At 39.6% G+C, this 20177-nt stretch overlaps 1 protein-coding gene across 21 annotated transcripts in view; it reads left to right on the top strand.

Moving 5' to 3' along the window:
• The window catches only part of CEP63 (centrosomal protein 63), an 85931-nt gene that overhangs the window by 52650 nt on the left and 13104 nt on the right, over positions 1 to 20177 (top strand). For 20 of the 21 annotated variants that reach the window (XM_060395588.1, XM_042236842.2, XM_042236811.2 and 17 more), the window contains 6 exons: positions 7942 to 8175; positions 8432 to 8571; positions 12008 to 12145; positions 15411 to 15525; positions 16832 to 17029; positions 18351 to 18437. In XM_060395588.1, coding sequence (XP_060251571.1) covers positions 7942 to 8175; positions 8432 to 8571; positions 12008 to 12145; positions 15411 to 15525; positions 16832 to 17029; positions 18351 to 18437 — 912 coding nt within the window. The remainder of the gene's footprint in view (positions 1 to 7941; positions 8176 to 8431; positions 8572 to 12007; positions 12146 to 15410; positions 15526 to 16831; positions 17030 to 18350; positions 18438 to 20177) is intronic. The other variant, XM_042236848.2, reaches the window with a different exon arrangement.

The following is a 20177-nucleotide window of genomic DNA, read 5'->3' as shown; positions in this document are numbered from 1 at the left end:
AAGAGGAACTAAAGAGCCTCTTGATGAAAGTGAAAGAGGAGAGTGAAAGAGTTGGCTTAAAGCTCAACATTCAGAAAACGAAGATCATGGCATCTGGTCCAATCACTTCATGGGAAATAGATGGGGAAACAATGGAAACAGTGACAGACTTCATTTTCTTGGGCTCCAGAATCACTGCAGATGGTGACTGCAGCCATGAAATTAAAAGATGCTTGCTCCTTGGAAGAAAGCTATGACCAACCTAGATAGCATATTAAAAAGCAGAGACATTATTTTGCTGACAAAGGTCAGTTTAGTCAGAGCTATGGTTTTTCCAGTAGTTATGTATGGATATAAGAGTTGGATCATAAAGCTGAGCGCTGAAGAATTGATGCTTTTGAACTGTGGTGTTGGAGAAGACTCTTGAGAGTCCCTTGAGCTGCAAGGAGATCCAACCAGTCCATCCTAAAGGAAATCAGTCTTGAATATTCATTGGAAGGACTGATGCTGAAGCTGAAGCTCCAATACTTTGGCCACCTGATGCGAAGAACTGTCTCATTAAAAAGACCCTGATGCTAGGAAAGATTGATGGCAGGAAGAGAAGGGGACAATAGAGGATAAGATGGTTGGATGCATCACTAACTCAATGGACATGAGTTTGAGCAAGCCCCGAGAGTTGGTGATAGACAGGGAAGCCTGGTGTGCTGCAGTCCATGGGGTTGCAAAGAGTTGGACAGGACTGAGTGGCTGAACTGAAGTGAACTAATTTATGACAAGGAAGCCAAGAGTATACAATGAGGGAGAAGACAGTCTCTTAAAAAAATGGTGCTGGGAAAAAAGAATGAAACGACAGCTTTTTATACCTTATATAAAAATAAACTCAAAATAAATGACACATAAATGTGAAACCTGAAAGCATAAAACTCCTAGAAGAAAACATAGGCAATATGTTCTTTGGCGTTGTTCATAGCTATATCTATATCTATATATATTTGGATCTGTGTCTTCAGGCAAGGAGAACAAAAGCAAGAATAAACAAGTGGAACTATATCAAACTAAAAAGCCTTGCACACAAACTGATGGCAGAGGAACTATCAACAAAATGAAAAGGTATACTGCTAAATCAGTTACATTCAGTCGCTCAGTCGTATCCAACTCTGCAACCCCATGGACTGCAGCACACCAGGCTTCCCTGTCCATCACCAGCTTCTGGAGCTCGCTCAGACTCATGCCCATTGAGTCGGTGATGCCATCCAACCATCACATCCTCTGTCATCCGTTTCTCCTCCTGCCTTCAATCTTTCCCAGTGTCAGAAGAAGAGTCAGTTCCTTACATCAGGTGGCCGAAGTATTGGAGTTTCAGCTTCAGCATCAGTCCTTCCAGTGAATATTCAGGATTGATTTCCTTTATGATTGACTGGTTTGATTTCCTTGCAGTCCAAGGGACTTGCAAGAGTCTTCTCCAACCCCACAGTTCAAAAGCATCATTTCTTTGGCACTCAGCTTTCTTTATGGTCCAACTCTCACATCCATACATGACTACTGGAAAAACCATAGCTTTGACTAGATGAACCTTTGTCAGCAAAATAATGTGTCTGCTTTTTAATATGCTATCTAGGTTTGTCATAGCTTTTCTTCCAAGGAGCAAGCATCTTTTAATTTCATGGCTGCAGTCATCATCTGCAATGATCTTGGTGTCCAAGAAAATTGAATTGGAGAACATATTTGCAAATGATTTATTTTATAAGGAGTTTAATATCTAAAATATACAAAGAACTTAAAGAGGTCAAGGTCAAAAAACAACCTGATTTTTAAAAATTGGCAGAGGACTTGAATAGACATTTTTCCAAAGGAGACATACAGACTTGAGAAAAGATATTCAGCATCACTAATCATCAGGAAAACGCAATTCAAAACCATGGTGAGATACCATCTCACACATGTCAGAATGGCTATTATCCAAAGGTAACAAATAAGTGTTGAAGAAGATGAAGAGAGGGGGAAACCCTCATGCACTGTTGTGTGTATGTACTCTATCATGTCCAACTCTTGCAACCCCATGGATTGTAGCCCACCAGGCTCCTCTGTCTGTGGAATTTTCCAGGCAACAGTACTGGAGTGGGTTGTCATTTCCTACTCTGGGAGATCTTCCTGACCCAGGAATTGAACCTAAGTCTCTTGCATCTCCTGCATTGGCAGGCAGATTCTTTATCATTGTGCCATCTGGGAAGCCCCCAAGCAATGTTGGTGGGAATATAAATTGGGAGCACAGCATAGAGATTCCTTAAAAATTAAAAAAAAAGAACTATCATATGATCTAACAATTGAAATTCTGTCCATTTTTTACAAAAAAAAAAAAAAAAGACTAATTCAAAAGGATGTGTGTACCCCTAAGGTCCGTCTAGTCAAGGCTATGGTTTTTCCTGTGGTCACGTATGGATGTGAGAGTTGGACTGTGAAGAAGGCTGAGCGCCGAAAAGTTGATGCTTTTGAACTGTGGTGTTGGAGAAGACTCTTGAGGGTCCCTTGGACTGCAAGGAGATCCAACCAGTCCATTCTGAAGGAGATCAGCCCTTCTGGGATTTCTTTGGAAGGAATTATGCTAAAGCTGAAACTCCAGTACTTTGGACACCTCATGCGAAGAGTTGACTCATTGGAAAAGACTCTGATGTTGGGAGGGATTGGGGGCAGGAGGAGAAGGGGATGACAGAGGATAAGATGGCTGGACGGCATCACGGACTCGATGGACATGAGTCTGAGTGAACTCCGGGAGTTGGTGATGGACAGGGAGGCCTGGCGTGCTGCGATTCATGGGGTCGCAAAGAGTCGGACATGACTGAGCGACTGAACTGAACTGATGTTCTTTGCATCATTATTCACAGTAATAAAGATACAGAGGCAACCCAAGTGTCCATTGATAGATGAATGGATAAAGAAAATGTGATATATGAGTCATAAAAAAGAATGAAATTTTACCATTTGCAGCAATATGGATGTCCCTAGAGGATATTATGCTAAATGAAATAAGACAGAGAAAAACAAATTCCATATAACTTCACTTACATGTGGAATCTAAGAGATGAAACAAAACAGAAACAGACTCATAGATCCAGAGAACAAACTGGTAGTTGTCATGGAGGAGAGGATAAGGGGAGTTGGGCAAAATAGGTGAAGGAAATTAATTTAAATTTCTAGTTATAAAATAAGTCATGGGATGTGATGTGCAGCATAGGAAATATAGTCTATAATATTGTAATAGCTTTGTATAGTGACAGATGGCTATTAGGCTTGTCATGGTGATCAGTAATAATGTATATGTGTCGAATCACTATGTTTACACCTGAAACTAACATACTGTATGTCATCTGTCAGTTCAGTTCAGTTCAGTCCCTCAGTCGTGTCCAACTCTTTGCGACCCCATGAATCGCAGCACGCCAGGCCTCCCTGTCCATCGCCAACTCCCGGAGTTCACTCAGACTCACATCCATCGAGTCAGTGATGCCATCCAGCCATCTCATCCTCTGTCATCCCCTTCTCCTCCTGCCCCCAATCCCTCCCAGCATCAGAGTCTTTTCCAATGAGTCAGCTCTTCTCATGAGGTATCCAAAGTACTGGAGTTTCAGCTTTAGCATCATTCCTTCCAAAGAAATCCCAGGGCTAATCTTTCTTCAATGTAAATAAAAGGGGAAAAAGGCTGTATTTTTGATGCTGTAGGACTAAGATGTTGGTTAGTTTTTATGTATGAAATCTAGACTCGCTGGTTAAACTATAGCTTAGTTAAACTATTAATTTCAACACCAGTTTACTTTAAGATCACAGATTTGAACTGAATGTTAAATAGCTATTACAGTGTTAAAAAGACAATGCTAATGTTTTGCAATCACGTATTGTCTTTCATTCTGAGCATCCAGTTGAGCAGTGGTTTTCTAGCTGTGTTCTGCCAAGCCCCAGGGCTACTGTGCAATTTAAAACAGGATTGGGAGGTTCAGTAAGCTGGGCTCTTTCTCTTACCACCATCATCCAGTATCTTCAGTGTTTAATTCTGTGCAGAATTCTGCGTAAGGTTTCCCCTTGTTGAGGTGGGTAGTTTATGTGGTATTTTAAAAGTTTGGAGCCAGTTGCATCCTGGCAGTTATTCCTGTGCATCTAAACCTATTTGATGTTCTTTTTTTTTCACACTATTGTAGGAATCTGGTAAAAAGTTTTTAATTCTTTATGCTGGAATCTTGGTCTGTAATTTATATAAACAATGTTTTTCTGCCTCTTTACCTTTCTCCTCCCCGCCTCTCTCTGGCTTATGGGCATCATTGAACATCTACTTTTGTGACCATAGTAGGATTTTTGCCCTGTACCATATGCAATAAAAATCTTTAAATACACAGCAGATAGATTTCCCAGAGACTTAAATTTCTAAAATGAAATTGTGTGCTTTACCTTTTAAAAATACTTAGAATATGGGAAGTTTTACTTACACAAATGCTTTATGTCTATCTTCAGTGTGAAGATGAAGTACCTTTCAGGATGCTGGAATTAAACCTGTGAAAAACTAGAAAGTTGGGAGCTAAAAACCAGTATATATATATTAAAAAAAAAAGTATAGCTGGGATACAAAGCCTAAAAAATCATCCAAATCTATAGGAATTGGGTACTACAGGTCCATGAGACAGTTGCTAAAGTGGCTTGTCTTCTCATTCTCTTGACATTGTCTTTTACAGAGCAAAAGTTTTAAATTTTGATGAATTTCAGCTTATCAGTTATTGCTTTCAGGGATCATGTCTTTGGTGTTGTATTTACAAAGATACCACTATACCCAAAATTAGCTACATTTTCTCCTATATTATCTTTCAAGAGTTTTGTAAGTTTTGCATTTTACGTTTAGGTCTATACATTTTAATTAATTTTTGTGGAGAGTGTAAAGCCTTTGTCAGACATGTCATTTTTTCCCCTTGCATATGGATGTCCAGTTATTCCAGCACCATTTGTCGAAGAGACTATCTTTGCTCCATCTTATTACCTTTATTCTTTTATCAAAGATCAGTTGACTACATTTATAAGGGTCAATTTCTACGCTCTGTATTCTCTTCCCTTAATCTATTTGTCTATTCTCTTGCTGATGCTACACTGTTGATTACTATAGCTTTATTGTAAATCTTGAAGTTAGGTAACATCAGACAGCCAGCTTTGTTCTTCTCTTTTGATATTGTATTGGCTATTCTTATTCTTTGCCTCTCCCTATAAACTTTAGAATCAGTTTTGTTGATATTCACAAAATATTGATAACTTGCTGATATTTTGATTAGGATTGTATTGAATTCATAGATAATATTGGGAAGAACTGACATTTTGACAGTATTGATTCTTCCTTTCCATGAACATGGAATATCTCTTCATTTATTCTTTGATATTGTTCATCAGAGATCTGTAGTTCTTCTTTTATAGATCTTGTACATATTTTATTAGATTTATACTTAAGTAATTTCTTTAGGTGTTAATATAAATAGTGCTGTGTTTTTTTGTTTTTTTTTAATTTTTATTTTATTCATTTGGCTGCAGTGGGTCTTAGTTGCAGCATCATATCGGCTTCTGTAGCTGTGGTGCGCGGGCTTAGTTGCTCCAGGGCATGTGGGATCTTGGCTGCCTGACCAGGGATTGAACCTGTGTCCTTTGTGTTGCAAGGCAGATTCTTACCACTGGGCTACTGGGAAAGTCCTGTGTTTTGTTTTTAATTTAAATTCCACATGTTTACTTTTGGCATATAGGAAAATGGTTGACTTTTATATATTAACTTTATATCTTGCAACCTTACTATAGCTGATTATTAACTTAGGGATTTTTCTTTTTTTTGGTTGATTCTTTCAGATTTTCTACATAGATGATCATATCATCTGTGGATAAAGGTAGTTTTATGACTTCTTTCCTGATCTGTATACCTTTTTTTTCCTTTTCTTACTGCATTAACTAGGACATCCACTGTGATGGTTGAAAAGGAGTGATGTGAGGATAGATTGTTGCCTTATATCTGATCTTTGTGGAAAAGTGTCAAGTTTCCCAATATTAAGTGTAATGTTAGCTGTATGGTTTCTGTAGAAAGTCTTTGTCGAGTTGAGAATGTTCCTCTCTATTCCTAGTTTTTATCATGGAGTTTTTTTTTTCTATCATGAATATATTATATATACACATATATATGTATGTATATATATGTATTTTAAATTGGAGAACAGTTGCTTTACAATGTGGTGGTGGTCTCTGTAGTACATCAGTGTGAATCAGTCATAATTATATATATATCGCCTCTCTCTTGAGCCTCCCTACCTGCCGCATTCCACTCCTCTAAGTTGTCATAGAATGCCAGACTGGGCTCCCTGTGTTATGCAGCAGCTTCCACTAGGAAGGTTACCTGTTTTACACATGATAGTGTATATATGTCAGTGCTACTTTCTCAGTTTGTGCTACCCTCTCGTTCCCACGCCATGGCTACCAGTTTGTTCTTTACATCTGCATTTCCATTTCTCTGTAAATAGGTTCATGAGTACTATTTTTCTAGATTCCATATATATGCATTAATATATGATATTTGTTTTTCTCTTTCTGGCTTACTTCACTCAGTATAATAGGCTCTAGGTTCATCCTCACTAAAACTACTCAAATTCATTCCTTTTTATGGCTGAGTAATATTCCATTGTATATATGTACCACAACTACTTTATTTTTATTTCTAGCTTTATACAATTTTTTTTTAATTGGTGAAAATTGCTTTATAATGTTGCATCAGTTTCTGCCATGCAACAATGTGAATCAGTCATAATTTTATATATACCCCCTCCGTGTTGAGCCTTCCTCCCCTCCCCACATCCCACCCCTCTAGGTCATCACAGAGCAGCAGACTGGGCTCCCTGTGTTATACAGCAGCTTTCCACTGACTGTCTGTTTTACACAGGATAGTGTATGTATGTCAGTGGTACTTGCTCAATTCATCTCACTCTCAGCTTCCCCCACTGTGTCAAGTCTGTTCTCTACTAGTTTCATCAGTACCATTTTCCTGGATCCCATATATATGTGTTAATATGTAATACTTGTTATTTTCTTTCTGACTTACTTCACTCTATATAAGAGGCTCTAGGTTCATCTACCTCACTACAACTGACTCAAATTTATTCCTTTTTATGACTGAGTATATTCCATTTACTACAACTTCTTTATCCATTCATTTGTTGATGGACATCTAGGTTCCTTCCATGTCCTGGCTATTGTAAATAGTGCTGTGATGAACATTGGGGTACATGTGTCATTTTGAATTGTGGCTTTCTCAGGGTATATGCCCAGTAGTAGGATTGCTGGGTCATATCATAGTTTGGGGGCTTCCCTAGTGGGTAAGTGATAAAGAATCTGCCTGTAATTCAGGAGACCACCTTCTACGCAAGGGATGTGGGTTCGATCCCTGGATTGGGAATATCGCCTGTAGAAGAAAGTGGCAACCCATTCTAATATTGTAGCCCCATGCTATGACTTAGCAACTAAAACACCACCACATGGTGGTTTTATTCCTAGTTTGTTGTGAATCTCCATACTGCAGTGGCAGTACCAGTTCACGTTCCCACCAGCAGTGCAGCAGGGTTCTATTTTCTCTACCTCCTCTCTAGCATTTATTGTTTGTAGTTTTTTTGCTGATGACCATTCTGATTGGTATTAAGTGATACCTCATTGTAGTTTTGATTTTTATTTCTCTAATAATGAGTGATGTGAGCATCTTTTCATGTGTTGATTGGCCATCTGTATGTCTTCTTTGGAGAAATGTCTGCTTAAATATTTGTTCATTTTTTGACTGGACTGGTGAATGAATTATATATTTTTAATGATCTATTGCTGTATGTTTTATGGAGGTAAAATTCAGCTTCATTTTAGTCTTCCTTGTTCATTGATTATTCTTTTACTTTTACCAATTGATAATTTGTGTATTTTTAGGCTCAGCTTGCCAATCGGAAACAAAAATTAGAGTCTGTGGAACTGTCCAGCCAGTCAGAAATTCAGCACCTGAGCAGTAAGCTGGAGCGGGCCAATGATACTATCTGTGCCAATGAGTTGGAAATAGAGCGCCTCACCATGAGAGTCAATGACTTGGTTGGAACCAATATGACTATTATGCAAGAGCAGCGGCAGAAAGAAGAAAAATTGAGGGAATCTGAAAAACTACTAGAGGTATATTTTTAAATTTTTATATACTATAACTGAGGAAATGTGTGTATGTCTGTTTTAAGAGAAACTAATTAACCTACAACTAGGTTCCAAAATCTGCAGTTTCTTACCTACTCTGTAGCCAGTGGATCAGATATTGATATTGGGCCTATTAATACTGTATCTGTTATATAATTTACAGTTTGACTCCTGGCTTCCTTGTGTCGTGAAATAGAAAAAGTGTAATAATATCTGACTTTTTTTCTGAGTATTTTTACAGGTTCTTCAAGAAGAAAAGAGAGGATTGAAGGCAGCTCTTCAAACTCAAGAAAATTTTATCCATGATGCAAGAATACAAAAGGAGAAGCTGCAAGCAAAATTAAAGGCAGCTGATACTCAACACACAGTAGAGACCATAAGGTATAACCTTAAATATTATTAGTCTTAGCCACAGGGTGGTTTGGCGTTAAGCATGTGTACGTCAAGGCTGTATATTGTCACTCTGCTTATGTAACTTATATGTAGAGTACATCATGAGAAATGCTGGACTGGAAGAAACACAAGCTGGAATCAAGATTGCTGGGAGAAATATCAATAACCTCAGATATGCAGATGACACCACCGTTATGGCACAAAGTGAAGAGGAACTGAAAAGCCTCTTGATGAAAGGGAAAGAGGAGAGTGAAAAAGTTGGCTTAAAGCTCAACATTCAGAAAATGAAGATCATGGCATCCGGTCCCATCACTCCATGGGAAATAGATGGGGAAACAGTGTCAGACTTTATTTTTGGGGGCTCCAAAATCACTGCAGATGGTGACGGCAGCCATGAAATTAAAAGATGCTTACTCCTTGGGAGAAAAGTTATGACCAACCTAGATAGTATATTCAAAAGCAGAGACATTACTTTGCCGACTAAGGTCCATCTAGTCAAGGCTATGGTTTTTCCTGTGGTCATGTATGGATGTGAGAGTTGGACTGTGAAGAAGGCTGAGCACCGAAGAGTTGATGCTTTTGAACTGTGGTGTTGGAGAAGACTCTTGAGAGTCCCTCGGACTGCAAGGATATCCAGCCAGTCCATTCTGAAGGAGATCAGCCCTGGGATTGCTTTGGAAGGAATGATGCTAAAGCTGAAGCTCCAGTACTTTGGCCACCTCATGTGAAGAGTTGACTCATTGAAAAGACTCTGATGCTGGGAAGGATTGGGGGCAGGAGGAGAAGGGGACGACAGAAGATAAGATGGCTGGATGGCATCATGGACTCGATGGACGTGAATCTGAGTGAACTCTGGGAGTTGGTAATGGACAGGGAGGCCTGACGTGCTGTGATTCATGGGGTTGCAAAGAGTCAGACACGACTGAGCGACTGAACTGAACTGAACTTAATATTACATATTCATAATTTTGTGCTTGATCATATTATAGGTTTTCTTAGTTTTAATTTCTGAGTTAAATTTTTAGGGTATTAGATAATAATGTATGGCTATTTTTTTCTACCTTCAGTTTGGGTCCCCTAACCAAGAAATTCTGATGTTTGGAAAGTTAGAAACCCTTTTGTCAATCTGTATAGGCTTCCCAGGTGGTGCAGTGGTAAAGAATCCACCTACCAATGCAAGAGACGTGGGTTCAATCCCCTGGGTTGGGAAGATCCTCAGAAGGAGGAAATGACAACCCACGCCATTATTCTTGCCAGGATGATCCAATGGACAGAGGAGCCTGGCAGGCTACAGTCCATGGGGTTGCAAAGAGTCAGACATGACTTAGCGACTCTTCTCTCTCTGTCTCCTGTTAATTTGTACCCTTGTTGAAACTCCAAACGTGAAAGGAATTATAGTCTTATGTCTCCTGGGAGGCCTACCTTCTTTGGTAAGATAAATCATGATTAGTAGCTGGTAAGGACATGTGCTTATCTTCTATGAGAACTCCAAAATTACAACTTGCTGCTGAATAACCATCAACAGAAGAATGTTGGCTCCCACCAAAAAGGTACCCCACTTCCAAGGGCAAAGAAGAAGCCCTAGCAAGATAGTAGGAGGGGCATAATCACCTTTAGAATCAAACCCCATACCAGCCAGAGACGCTCGGAGGGCTCAAACAAACCTTGTGCCACTGGGACCCAGAGACCCCACAGAGACTGAGCCAGAACTGTGTTTGAGTGTCTCCTGCAGAGGTATGGGTCAGCAGTGGCCTGCCGCAGAGGCAGGGGCTCTGGGTGCAGTAGACCTGGGTATGGCATAAGCCCTCTTGAGGAGGTCACCATTAACCCCAGCATAGAGCAGCCAGAACTTAAGCAGGACTGGGAAATGGACTCTTGGAGGGCCCAAACAGAACCTTGTGTGTAGCAGGATCCAGGAGAAAGGAGCAGTGACCCCACAAGAGACTGACCTAGACTTGCCTGTGAGTGTCCAGGAGTCTCTGGCAGAGGCATGGGTCAGCGGTGGCCTGCTACAGGGTCAGAGGCACTGACTGCAGCAGTGTGTGCATGGAACCTTTTGAAGGAGGTCATCATTATCTTCATTACCTCCGCCATAGTTTGCCCTCAGGTCAAACAACAGGGAGGAAACATAGCCCCCCCTCCCCATCAACAGAAAATTGGATTAAAGATTTATTGAACATGGCCTCGCCCATCAGACCAAGACCCAGTTTCCCCCTCAGTCAGTCTCTCCCATCAGGAAGCTTCCATAAGCCTCTTATACATCAGAGGGCAGACAGATTGAAAAACACAATCACAGAAAACTAACCAAACTGATCACATGGACCACAGCCTCATCTAACTCGATGAAACTATGAGCCATGCCGTGTAGGGCCACCCAAGATGGATGGGTCATGATGGAGAGTTCTAACGAAACGTGTTCCACTGGAGAAGGGAATGGCAAACCACTTCAGTATTCTCACCCTGAGAACCCCATGAACAGTACTAAAAGGCAATCCCCAGGTTGGTAGGTGTCCAGTATGCTACTGGAGATCAGTGGAGAGATAACTCCAGAAAGAACGAAGAGACGGAACCAAAGCAAAAACAGCACCCAGTTGTGGATGTGGCTGGTGATGGAAGTAAAGTCCGATGCTGTAAAGAGCAATATTGCATAGCAACCTGGAATGTTAAGTCCATGAATCAAGGCAAGTTTGAAGCTATCAAACAGGAGATGGGAAGAGTGAACATCAACATTTTAGGAATCAATGAACTAAAATAGACTGGAATGGGCGAATTTAACTCAGATGACCATTATATCTACTACTGTGGGCAGGAATCCCTTAGAAGAAATGGAGTAGCCATCATAGTCAACAAAAGAGTCTGAAATGCAGTACTTGGATGTAATCTCAAAGACAATAGAATGATCTCTGTTCGTTTCCAAGGCAAGCCAAGTCTATGCCCCGACCAGTAATGCTGAAGAAGCTGAACGGTTCTGTGAAGACCTACAAGACCTTCTAGAAGTAACACTCAAAGAAGATGTCCTTTTCATTATAGGGGATTGGAATGCAAAAGTAGGAAGTTAAGAAGCACCTGGGGTAACAGACACATTTGTCCTTGGAGTACAAACAGCAGGTCAAAGACTAACAGTTTTGTCAAGAGAATGCACTGGTCATAGCAAACACCCTCTTCCAACAACACAAGAGAAGACTCTACACATGGGCATCACCAGATGTTCAGTATCGAAATCAGATTGATTATATTCTTTGCAGCCAAAGATGAAGAAGCTCTGTACAGTCAGCTAACTTTTTTTTTTTGGTAAACCAGGAAACAGACTAAAGAATTCTGAAGAGTTTCATTACTAAAGAGTTGGGAAAATATGAATTGCCTCTGTGTTGTTTTTGTTTGCGAAGATGCAGGCCTTTAACAGTCCTTCTATGTCTTCCCTTAGATCACTGGAGGAACCTCTGGCGGAAAGGAGGTATGCCTCTCAAGGGCAGGGGGACTTGCAGAACGTGCTCTGCCAACTGGATTTTACCCACACTAGTGAAGAGCTTCTGCAGGCAGAGGTGACGCGTCTGGAAGGCAGGTAGATAATTACATGCATTTCAGCAATGTTCAAATTGTTAGAAACTATTTCAATCATTGTATTGATAAAGTAAGCTAATATAACAAATGAAAACATGTTTTTTCCTCCAGTTTTCACAAATTGGCCTAACTTCTGATTTCATTGAGATTAAAGGAGAACTTTGATTTCAATTAAAGTAGAACTTCCTAATCTTTTTACCACCAAACAAATCTACCAGTCAGCCTGCACCTGTCTGTGCCCTTAATCTGTTAAGAGTAGATGAATCAATGGATGACATGTCTGTGCTTCTAAGATTCCACTTATGTATAGTTTCTACAGTTTTTTCCTTTCTTTTTTACATTGTCAATTCTTAATATCTGCTAAATCATTTCCCCTGGTATAAAATATGTTTTAATATTCCTCATCTTGGGAAAAAGATGAAAACCCTCCTTTAATCCTACATCCCTATCAAGTTACTTCGATATAACTCTGCTCTTCTTCAAAACCCAATTCTTCAAGAAGTGTCTGTATCAACTCTCTGTATGTCTTCACATTTCTCCCATGCAGAAGGCCTTCAGTTAGATTGGCTTTCCCTCTACCAGCCACCTCACTGGAGCTTCTCTTGGGGAGGTCTCACTGGACATGTGGTGCTCCTTCCTTCTGTTCTGAAATGCTGTTGATATGTCCTTGTGTGGTGATTGAATCCTTATTTATGCTGTGCTATGCCCAGATCACTTGTATTGCAATACAGTGGACTTTTTTTTTTGGTCATACTGCAGAACTTTTTGATTGGGAGCAGTGTGATATTTTATTTTAAACATAAATCACAGTCATTTGTACTCTAATGTTTTCTGCATGTAGAAGATAAAAATATATAAACTGTTAGCCTGCAGGGAAACAAACAACCAAAAAATTTCCATTTTGCCTTAAGTAACAAATTTTTATCCCTACTCTAACTAATATATCTTTTATTTCTGTTTTTGGAAACCACTAAGTATTTTCTTTGCATAGTAAATATGCATGCATCCGCAGAGTTTTTGCTTTCTTTCTCACCTTGAAATACTTAAGATATTCTTAACTCTCATTACTGAAGTATATTTGCACACTGTAGATTGAATAAAATAAAGTTTAGCATTCTTTTGATGGGCTTCCCTGGTGGCTCAGACAGTAAAGAATCCGCCTGCAGTGCGGCAGACCTGGGTTCAATCCCTGGGTTGGGAAGATCCCCTGGAGGAGGGCTTGGCAACCCACTCAGGTATTCTTGCCTGGAGAATCCCGATAGACAGAGGAGCCTGGTGGGCTGCAATCCATGGGGTTGCAAAGAGCTGGACGCAACTAAGCACAGCTTAGTTGACATGGCTTCCCCAGTGGCTCAGCGGGTAAAGAATCCATTTGTACCAGTGAAGGAGACACAGGTTAAATCCTTGAGTTGGGAAGATGCCCTGGAGAAGGTATGGTAACTCACTCTAGAATTCTTGCCTGGGAAATCCCACAGACAAGAGGAGCCTGGTGGGGGTCCATGAGATCACAAAAGAGGTGGACACGACTTAGTGGCTAAACAGCAATGACAAATTGTTATTGATATTAGAGCTAATATTTATATTTTTATCATAGATTTTCCATTGATTAACTTTTTAGTGGTCTTTTACATGTTTTGCTATGCTTTCAGCAGACTCTGAAGACTTGTGTCTTGCTTCTGACACACTGCCCACTTGGAACACCTTATTCTCTTTAGGCCTCAATTTTCCCATCTTTAGATAGGACAAGATTATTTCTGATTTTTCTTCTCTCTCTATCTCAGTGTTTTATTTGACATATTATAGCCATGTACTAAGTACCACATAATAAGCATTCTAGGATTTTTAGAAATAAGGTTGGAATAAATGGATACAAATACCCCTGTTCAGTAATAAACTGAATGACTTTAAACATTATTTTTATATAGCAAAAGACAGGTAGAAAAAGGAACCCTTTTAGACAGCTTATTTGTATTGTTCAGTTTGAACAGAATACTCCCTGAAACAGGAACTGGAGGAATGTACATGATTGTTTTGTGTTGTATTGCCAAGGTGATATTTTGAACGACAGCTTATCTGGTAAATTGGCTGTGTGGGGGAACAGTCTAACAGTTATTAAGCCTTTATTGAACAGTCTGGAACCGAATGATGAAGGGCCCGAGAGTATGGTGGACAAGGTTAAAGGAAGGTGAGAAGTTAAAGATATTATTTTAATTATAGAATTTGTAGTTTGAGAGACAGAATATGTACATTAAAAGACCTAAGAGCAATTTAAAGTGAAAGTTCTAGAAAGTGTCTACATTCAAACTCTAACAATTGAAAATAGACTGTTTTTAAGATGATTTAGGAGAAGGCAATGGCACCCCACTCCAGTACTCTTGCCTGGAAAATCCCATGGACGGAGGAGCCTGGAAGGCTGCAGTCCATAGGGTCACTGAGGGTCAGACACGACTGAGCGACTTCTTTCATGCATTGGAGAAGGCAATGGCAACCCACTCCAGTGTTCTTGCCTGGAGAATTCCAGGGACAGGGGAGCCTGGTGGGCTGCCGTCTCTGGGGTCACACAGAGTCGGACACGACCAAAGTGACTTAGCAGCAGCAGCAGGGGAATGAGAGTCGGGGTGGCTCCATCCAGGTAAATGCTGATTCTATTCTTGAAAGGATGTTGACTGTCCATTGTCAGGTGGTAGGGGGAGGTGCTGTGTGGCCAAGTGGGTGGTATGTGAAAAGAAAAGAAGTCAGGCTTAGCACATGGCGCAAGGCAGACTGTAAAGCCTAGCAATTTAGGAGCAAAATGACTTTATAGTGGGTATGAGCTGTGAGATAAGAGAGGTATGGTGTCCCTGAGGTTCTTCTATCTGATGAGGGATAAATAAAGGTGACAGGTTGGAAACTCATGATTATTTTGGCAGCTGTGTGTAGGATGGGATTGTAATTAAGCGTGGTGAAGACTGACATTATGATGGCAGTTCGTGTACGACTAGAGAGAAAAAATTGCCTAAGTTGCTATAACATTTAGAATTTTGTAACCAGTTGTATTTTAAGCAGATAGAAGGTATATAGGTGAACACAGAAGTCAAAAGTATCTCCACAGAAGTGTGGATTGGATTTTGCTGACTCCACTGATACGGAAATTGGAAATGAGTTTTATTTTGGGGTACAAAGTGATGTTTATTTCTTGGACATTAAGAGGGTAGTTAGATAACTCAACTTGTGGGATTCAGGGTTTTGTTTTGTTTTAATTATGTGACCTTATTTTTATCATAAAGCTTAGAATCTGTGAGTGCAACATGTAAACAGCTGAGCCAAGAGCTAATGGAAAAATATGGAGAGCTGAAGAAGATGGAAGTGCACAACAATGAGTACAGGGCTGAGATCAAGAAGGTGAGAGGTGCAAACCCCGCTGTGTTTGTAGACTGAGCAGTGGGTTGGGAGGTTATAGTACTGAATTTTAATGAGAGAAAAATCTCAGCCAGAGGCCATGTGATGCTCCTAAGTAGAGCACCTGTAAGGTGCTTAGAAGAATATCTTTCTGTGTCATCCTCAGGGATGCCGTTTAAGTATTTTCAAGATAATTGAAGCCTGCTCCCTTTGAACTCTACAATTTTATTTTAAATATGTCTTGATGAAAAATTTTCTAAAAGATAACACACCTTCTTGCTTGCATGAACACATGAACGTTAATTGAGATAGCATTTAGTATTTTCTTACTGACTGAAGGTGGTGATGGATGTGTATTCTCTTCTGTACTGGGGGTAGTTATATCCTCATTGGCATTTGAAGTTTGTGGAATTTGTCTCTGTGTTAGTGGGCCCTAGCTGTCCTATTTGTTGAGTCAGCTTTTTTTTTTTTATTATTATTACTTCTTTGAGATTACTTCTAGCTCTTTTCTTTTTCTCTTTCTGTTATCTTCCGTGGACCAGGAAACCATATACACAAAATTTTTAGATTTGTAACCAGAAAGAGTGAAGGTAACAAATGCTGTCCTCTAAACAATGTGTGTTCGACACAGTCAAAGGCTTTGGCATAGTCAATAAAGCAGAAATAGATGTTTTTCTGGAACTCTCTTGCTTTTTCCGTGATCCAGAGGATGTTGGCAATTTGATCTCTGGTTCCTTTGCCTTTTCTAAAACCAGCTTGAACATCAGGGAGTTCACGGTTCACGTATTGCTGAAATCTGGCTTGGAGAATTTTGAGCATTACTTTACTAGCATGTGAGATGAGTGCAACTGTGCGGTAGTTTGAGCATTCTTTTGCATTGCCTTTCTTTGGAATTGGAATGAAAACTGACCTTTTCTAGTCCTGTGGCCACTGCTGAGTTTTCCAAACTTGCTGGCATATTGAGTGCAGCACTTCCACAGCATCATCTTTCAGGATTTGAAACAGCTCACAGGATTGAGTGACTGAACTGAACTGAACTGAAACAATGTGTGCTTCAGCTCTTTGATGCTGGTTCTCAGCATTTGAGTCAGCCATTTCTCACCGTTTGGAGATCTAATAAATAATTGTGGGCATAACTACCTGACCTTCAGTACAGATATGCAGCTTGGTAAATTGCTAATTTTTTGCAGATTTAATTAGGGAAAAATTTATGACTTGAGGCAAGGTAAAAATTACTCTATTATAAATATTATATTTTTCTATCTAACATGTCTTCTCTCAATTTGTAATGCTTTCTGGTTTTTTGCAGTTGAAAGAACAGATTTTACAGGCTGAACAGAGTTACAGTTCTGTACTAGAAGGAATGAAGATGGAGATCTCCCAGCTAACTCGAGAGTTACATCAGCGAGATATCACTATTGCTTCCACCAAAAGTTCTTCCTCTGACATGGAAAAGCGACTCAGAGCAGAGATACAAAAGGCAGAAGAAAAAGCAGTCGAGCATAAGGTGAAACTTGAACAAAAATTTTCTTTATTTGAAGTTTGTTCTTGAAGGTTCAATTTATTAAAGGTATAATTTCCATAGTGTGAAATTCAGTAAATTTTTATTAACCCTCTTCTTTAGGCTGGTTAACTAGCAGTCTAGTGAAGATTGGCAGGAGTTAAGAGTAGTTCACACAAGTGAGAAGACTATTTCTATGGTGAGTGGTGAAGGTTACCCTGTTCACTGTGGCAAGTGGGACAGGTGGTGAGGGATGAAATGGGAAAGCAGGGATTAGCTCCCGAAGGGCCTGCCTGCCCTGTGCAGGAGTTTTCATGTTATCTTGGGGTCTGTAGAGAATGGGTTAAACAGGAGTAGAAAGTTTCTGTGGTTGTATGGAGAATAAGCAAGGAGGCAGAGAGACCACTCAGATGCTGTCACAGCAGTGAGATGGTGGCCTGAGCACTGTGCAGGGGAGACCCAGGGAAATGGATGCATTCTGGAGATACTTGCTTGGTAAGATTGACTAGACTTTGTATTTGACTGGACAGGGAGAGTGAGTTAGAGTTAGGGAAGAATGTAACTAGGATTCTGGCTTGGGCAACTGATTAGAGAGAGTGATGCTCTTTAATGAAATATAGAAAAGATAAGGAGCAGGTTTGGGGAGGATAATGAATTTGTATGAAAGGGACAAAAAAATGGGGAAGCTGGCAGATGGGACACTGGTTTGAGATAAAAGCTGGACTTTCATATGGAAATATCTAATAGTTCCACAGAAGGCCTGGAGTGCAAGATTAAAATCAAGGTAAGACATTTAGCCATGGAAGTCTTTACATGAAGTTGGCATTTGAAACCCCAAGAGACTTAGATATTGTAAGGAGAAGGCATAGAGTGTGAAGAGGAGAGACTTGAACCCAACTTAGGAAACTACTCATTTAGGATAAAAAAGTGCCAGAATGATGCTAAAAAGGAAAGAGACAATAAGGAAGAAAACCAGATAGTTTTCACAAAAGAAGCAGGAAGCCAAGGAAGGCAGGAATCTTCAAGCAGGAATAAGCTACTACCCTTGAAAGGAGTACAGATTACAAGATGCTGGAGGCAGAGGCCAGGAAGAGGAGTGCCAGGGCGTCACCAGTGCCTGGATTGATCTGTTTAGAATAATACTCTTAATTGTGTGCGTACAAATTCATGTTGAAACACCTCTTTAAAAAATGTTCTAGAAAGTATTTGTATATATGAATGAAGAATGTAACTTCACCTAATGAAAATTATATATAGAAAAAATTGTTAAGATGCATTTGATTTATTCATTACATTTATTTAGTTTTTTCTACTTTTCCCTTCTCAGGAGATGTTGGGTCAGCTGGAATCACTGAAGTTAGAAAATCGTCATCTTTCTGAAATGGTGATGAAATTGGAATTGGGTTTACATGAGGTACATATATAGAAACTTGCTTTTCTGCTATGCAAGCCTCTTGTATAGCTTTTCTGCTGTACAAGAAATTACTTTGTAAATACTGATATTGTAAAGAGAAAGCTAAGATCAAACTATGAAGTGATCCTTCTGCAAAAACTTTCTCAAAAAGAAGTCAAGACAGTGATAGGAGTGAGCAAAATATCACTCTTCACTCCAGCAACTGGAAGATTTTAAAAAATACTATGTGTGATAAAAATACATGTAAAATAGAGAGAATATATATAAAGGGTTTAGCATAATGTCTGGCATTTAGTAGGTATATAATAAATATTTAATGCTGTTATTATTACTGTAATGACTATTTTCACAGTCTTTTCATTATAAAGTATGTCATCTTTTAAGTATTTTTGTTTTAAATATATTTCTACAAGGTAAAAGTGTTAAGTGAAAGGTTTAGTTGCTCAGTTGTATCTGACTCTGCGACCCCATGGACTATAGCCCTCCAGGCTCCTCTGTCCAGGGGATTCTCCAGGCAAAAATACTGGAATGGGTAGCCATTCCCTTCTCCAGGGGATCTTCCCAACTCAGAGATCAAACCCATATCTCCTGCATTGCAGGCAGATTCTTTACCATCTGAGCCACTAGAGAAAATACACTTCATTTAATCAAATATTCTAGAATCTTTTATGCTCAAAGTATTTAGTAGATGGTGTAATAGATACAAGGATGATTCTTATCTTTACAAGACTGAGGGTAATCCAGTAGGGAGGATAAGAAATGTAAGCTTTAAAATTTAAAAAATAAAAACTAAAAAAAAAAAAAAAAAAAAGAAATGTAAGCAAGCGTCTATGAAACCAGAGAACAGGATTAGCTAACAGAGAGTTACCAACTGTGTGGGTGCTCTTTTAACTATTTTGTTATAAAATTGTTATTTTTGCAAAATGACCCATCTGTTTCTTACCCCTCTTTTCTTGATATGGGTCAAATGCCCAGAGATTTTAGAAATTCTTCTTTTCTGTTTTTCTGGAGAGTCTATGCCTCCAAAACTTCATGGTTATACAATGGCCCTGTTGGCTCCTAAGTAGTTTTAGTTTCACTCTCAAGGATTGTGGAGGCTGGGGTGTAAGAACATGCAAAACACTACATGAATACTTTATTTCAGCTAAAGGAAAATACAGGGAACCATTTTTATAATCTTTTGAGAGGGTGAGACTCCCTTAGCATCTTAAAACCACAAAGAATTTTACAACATAAAGAATTCTACAACATAAAAATATAAAATTTCTGGACTACAGAAGGCTCCATTTAAAAGACTGATAGACTAGAGGAAAACAATCTGTTAACAGACAAAAGGTTAATATAAAATATTAATATATAAGGCCTTATAAAGATAATACAGTCATTGGGATCTAGTAGGAAAATAGGTTCAGTTCAGTACAGTTCAGTCACTCAGTCGTGTCCGACTCTTTGAGACCCCATGGACTGCAGCAGGCCAGGCTTCCCTGTCTATTACCAATTCCCAGAGCTTGCTCAAACTAATGTGCATCGAGTCTGTGATGCCATCCAGCCATCTCATCCTCTGTCATCCCTTTCTCTTCCTGCCTTCCATCTTTCCCAGCATCAGGGTCTTTTCAAGTGAGTCAGTTCTTCACATCAGGTGGCCAAAGTATTGGAGCTTCAGCTTCAGCATCAATCCTGCCAGTGAATATTCAGGAGTGATTTCCTTTAGGGTTGACTGGTTGGATCTCCTTGCAGTCC

Source organism: Ovis aries, chromosome 1 (assembly GCF_016772045.2).
Source record: "Ovis aries strain OAR_USU_Benz2616 breed Rambouillet chromosome 1, ARS-UI_Ramb_v3.0, whole genome shotgun sequence".
NCBI classification, from domain to species: Eukaryota; Metazoa; Chordata; class Mammalia; order Artiodactyla; family Bovidae; genus Ovis; species Ovis aries.
The sequence above is the reverse complement of the archived record's forward strand: the minus strand, read 5'-3'. Positions and strand labels throughout refer to the sequence as shown.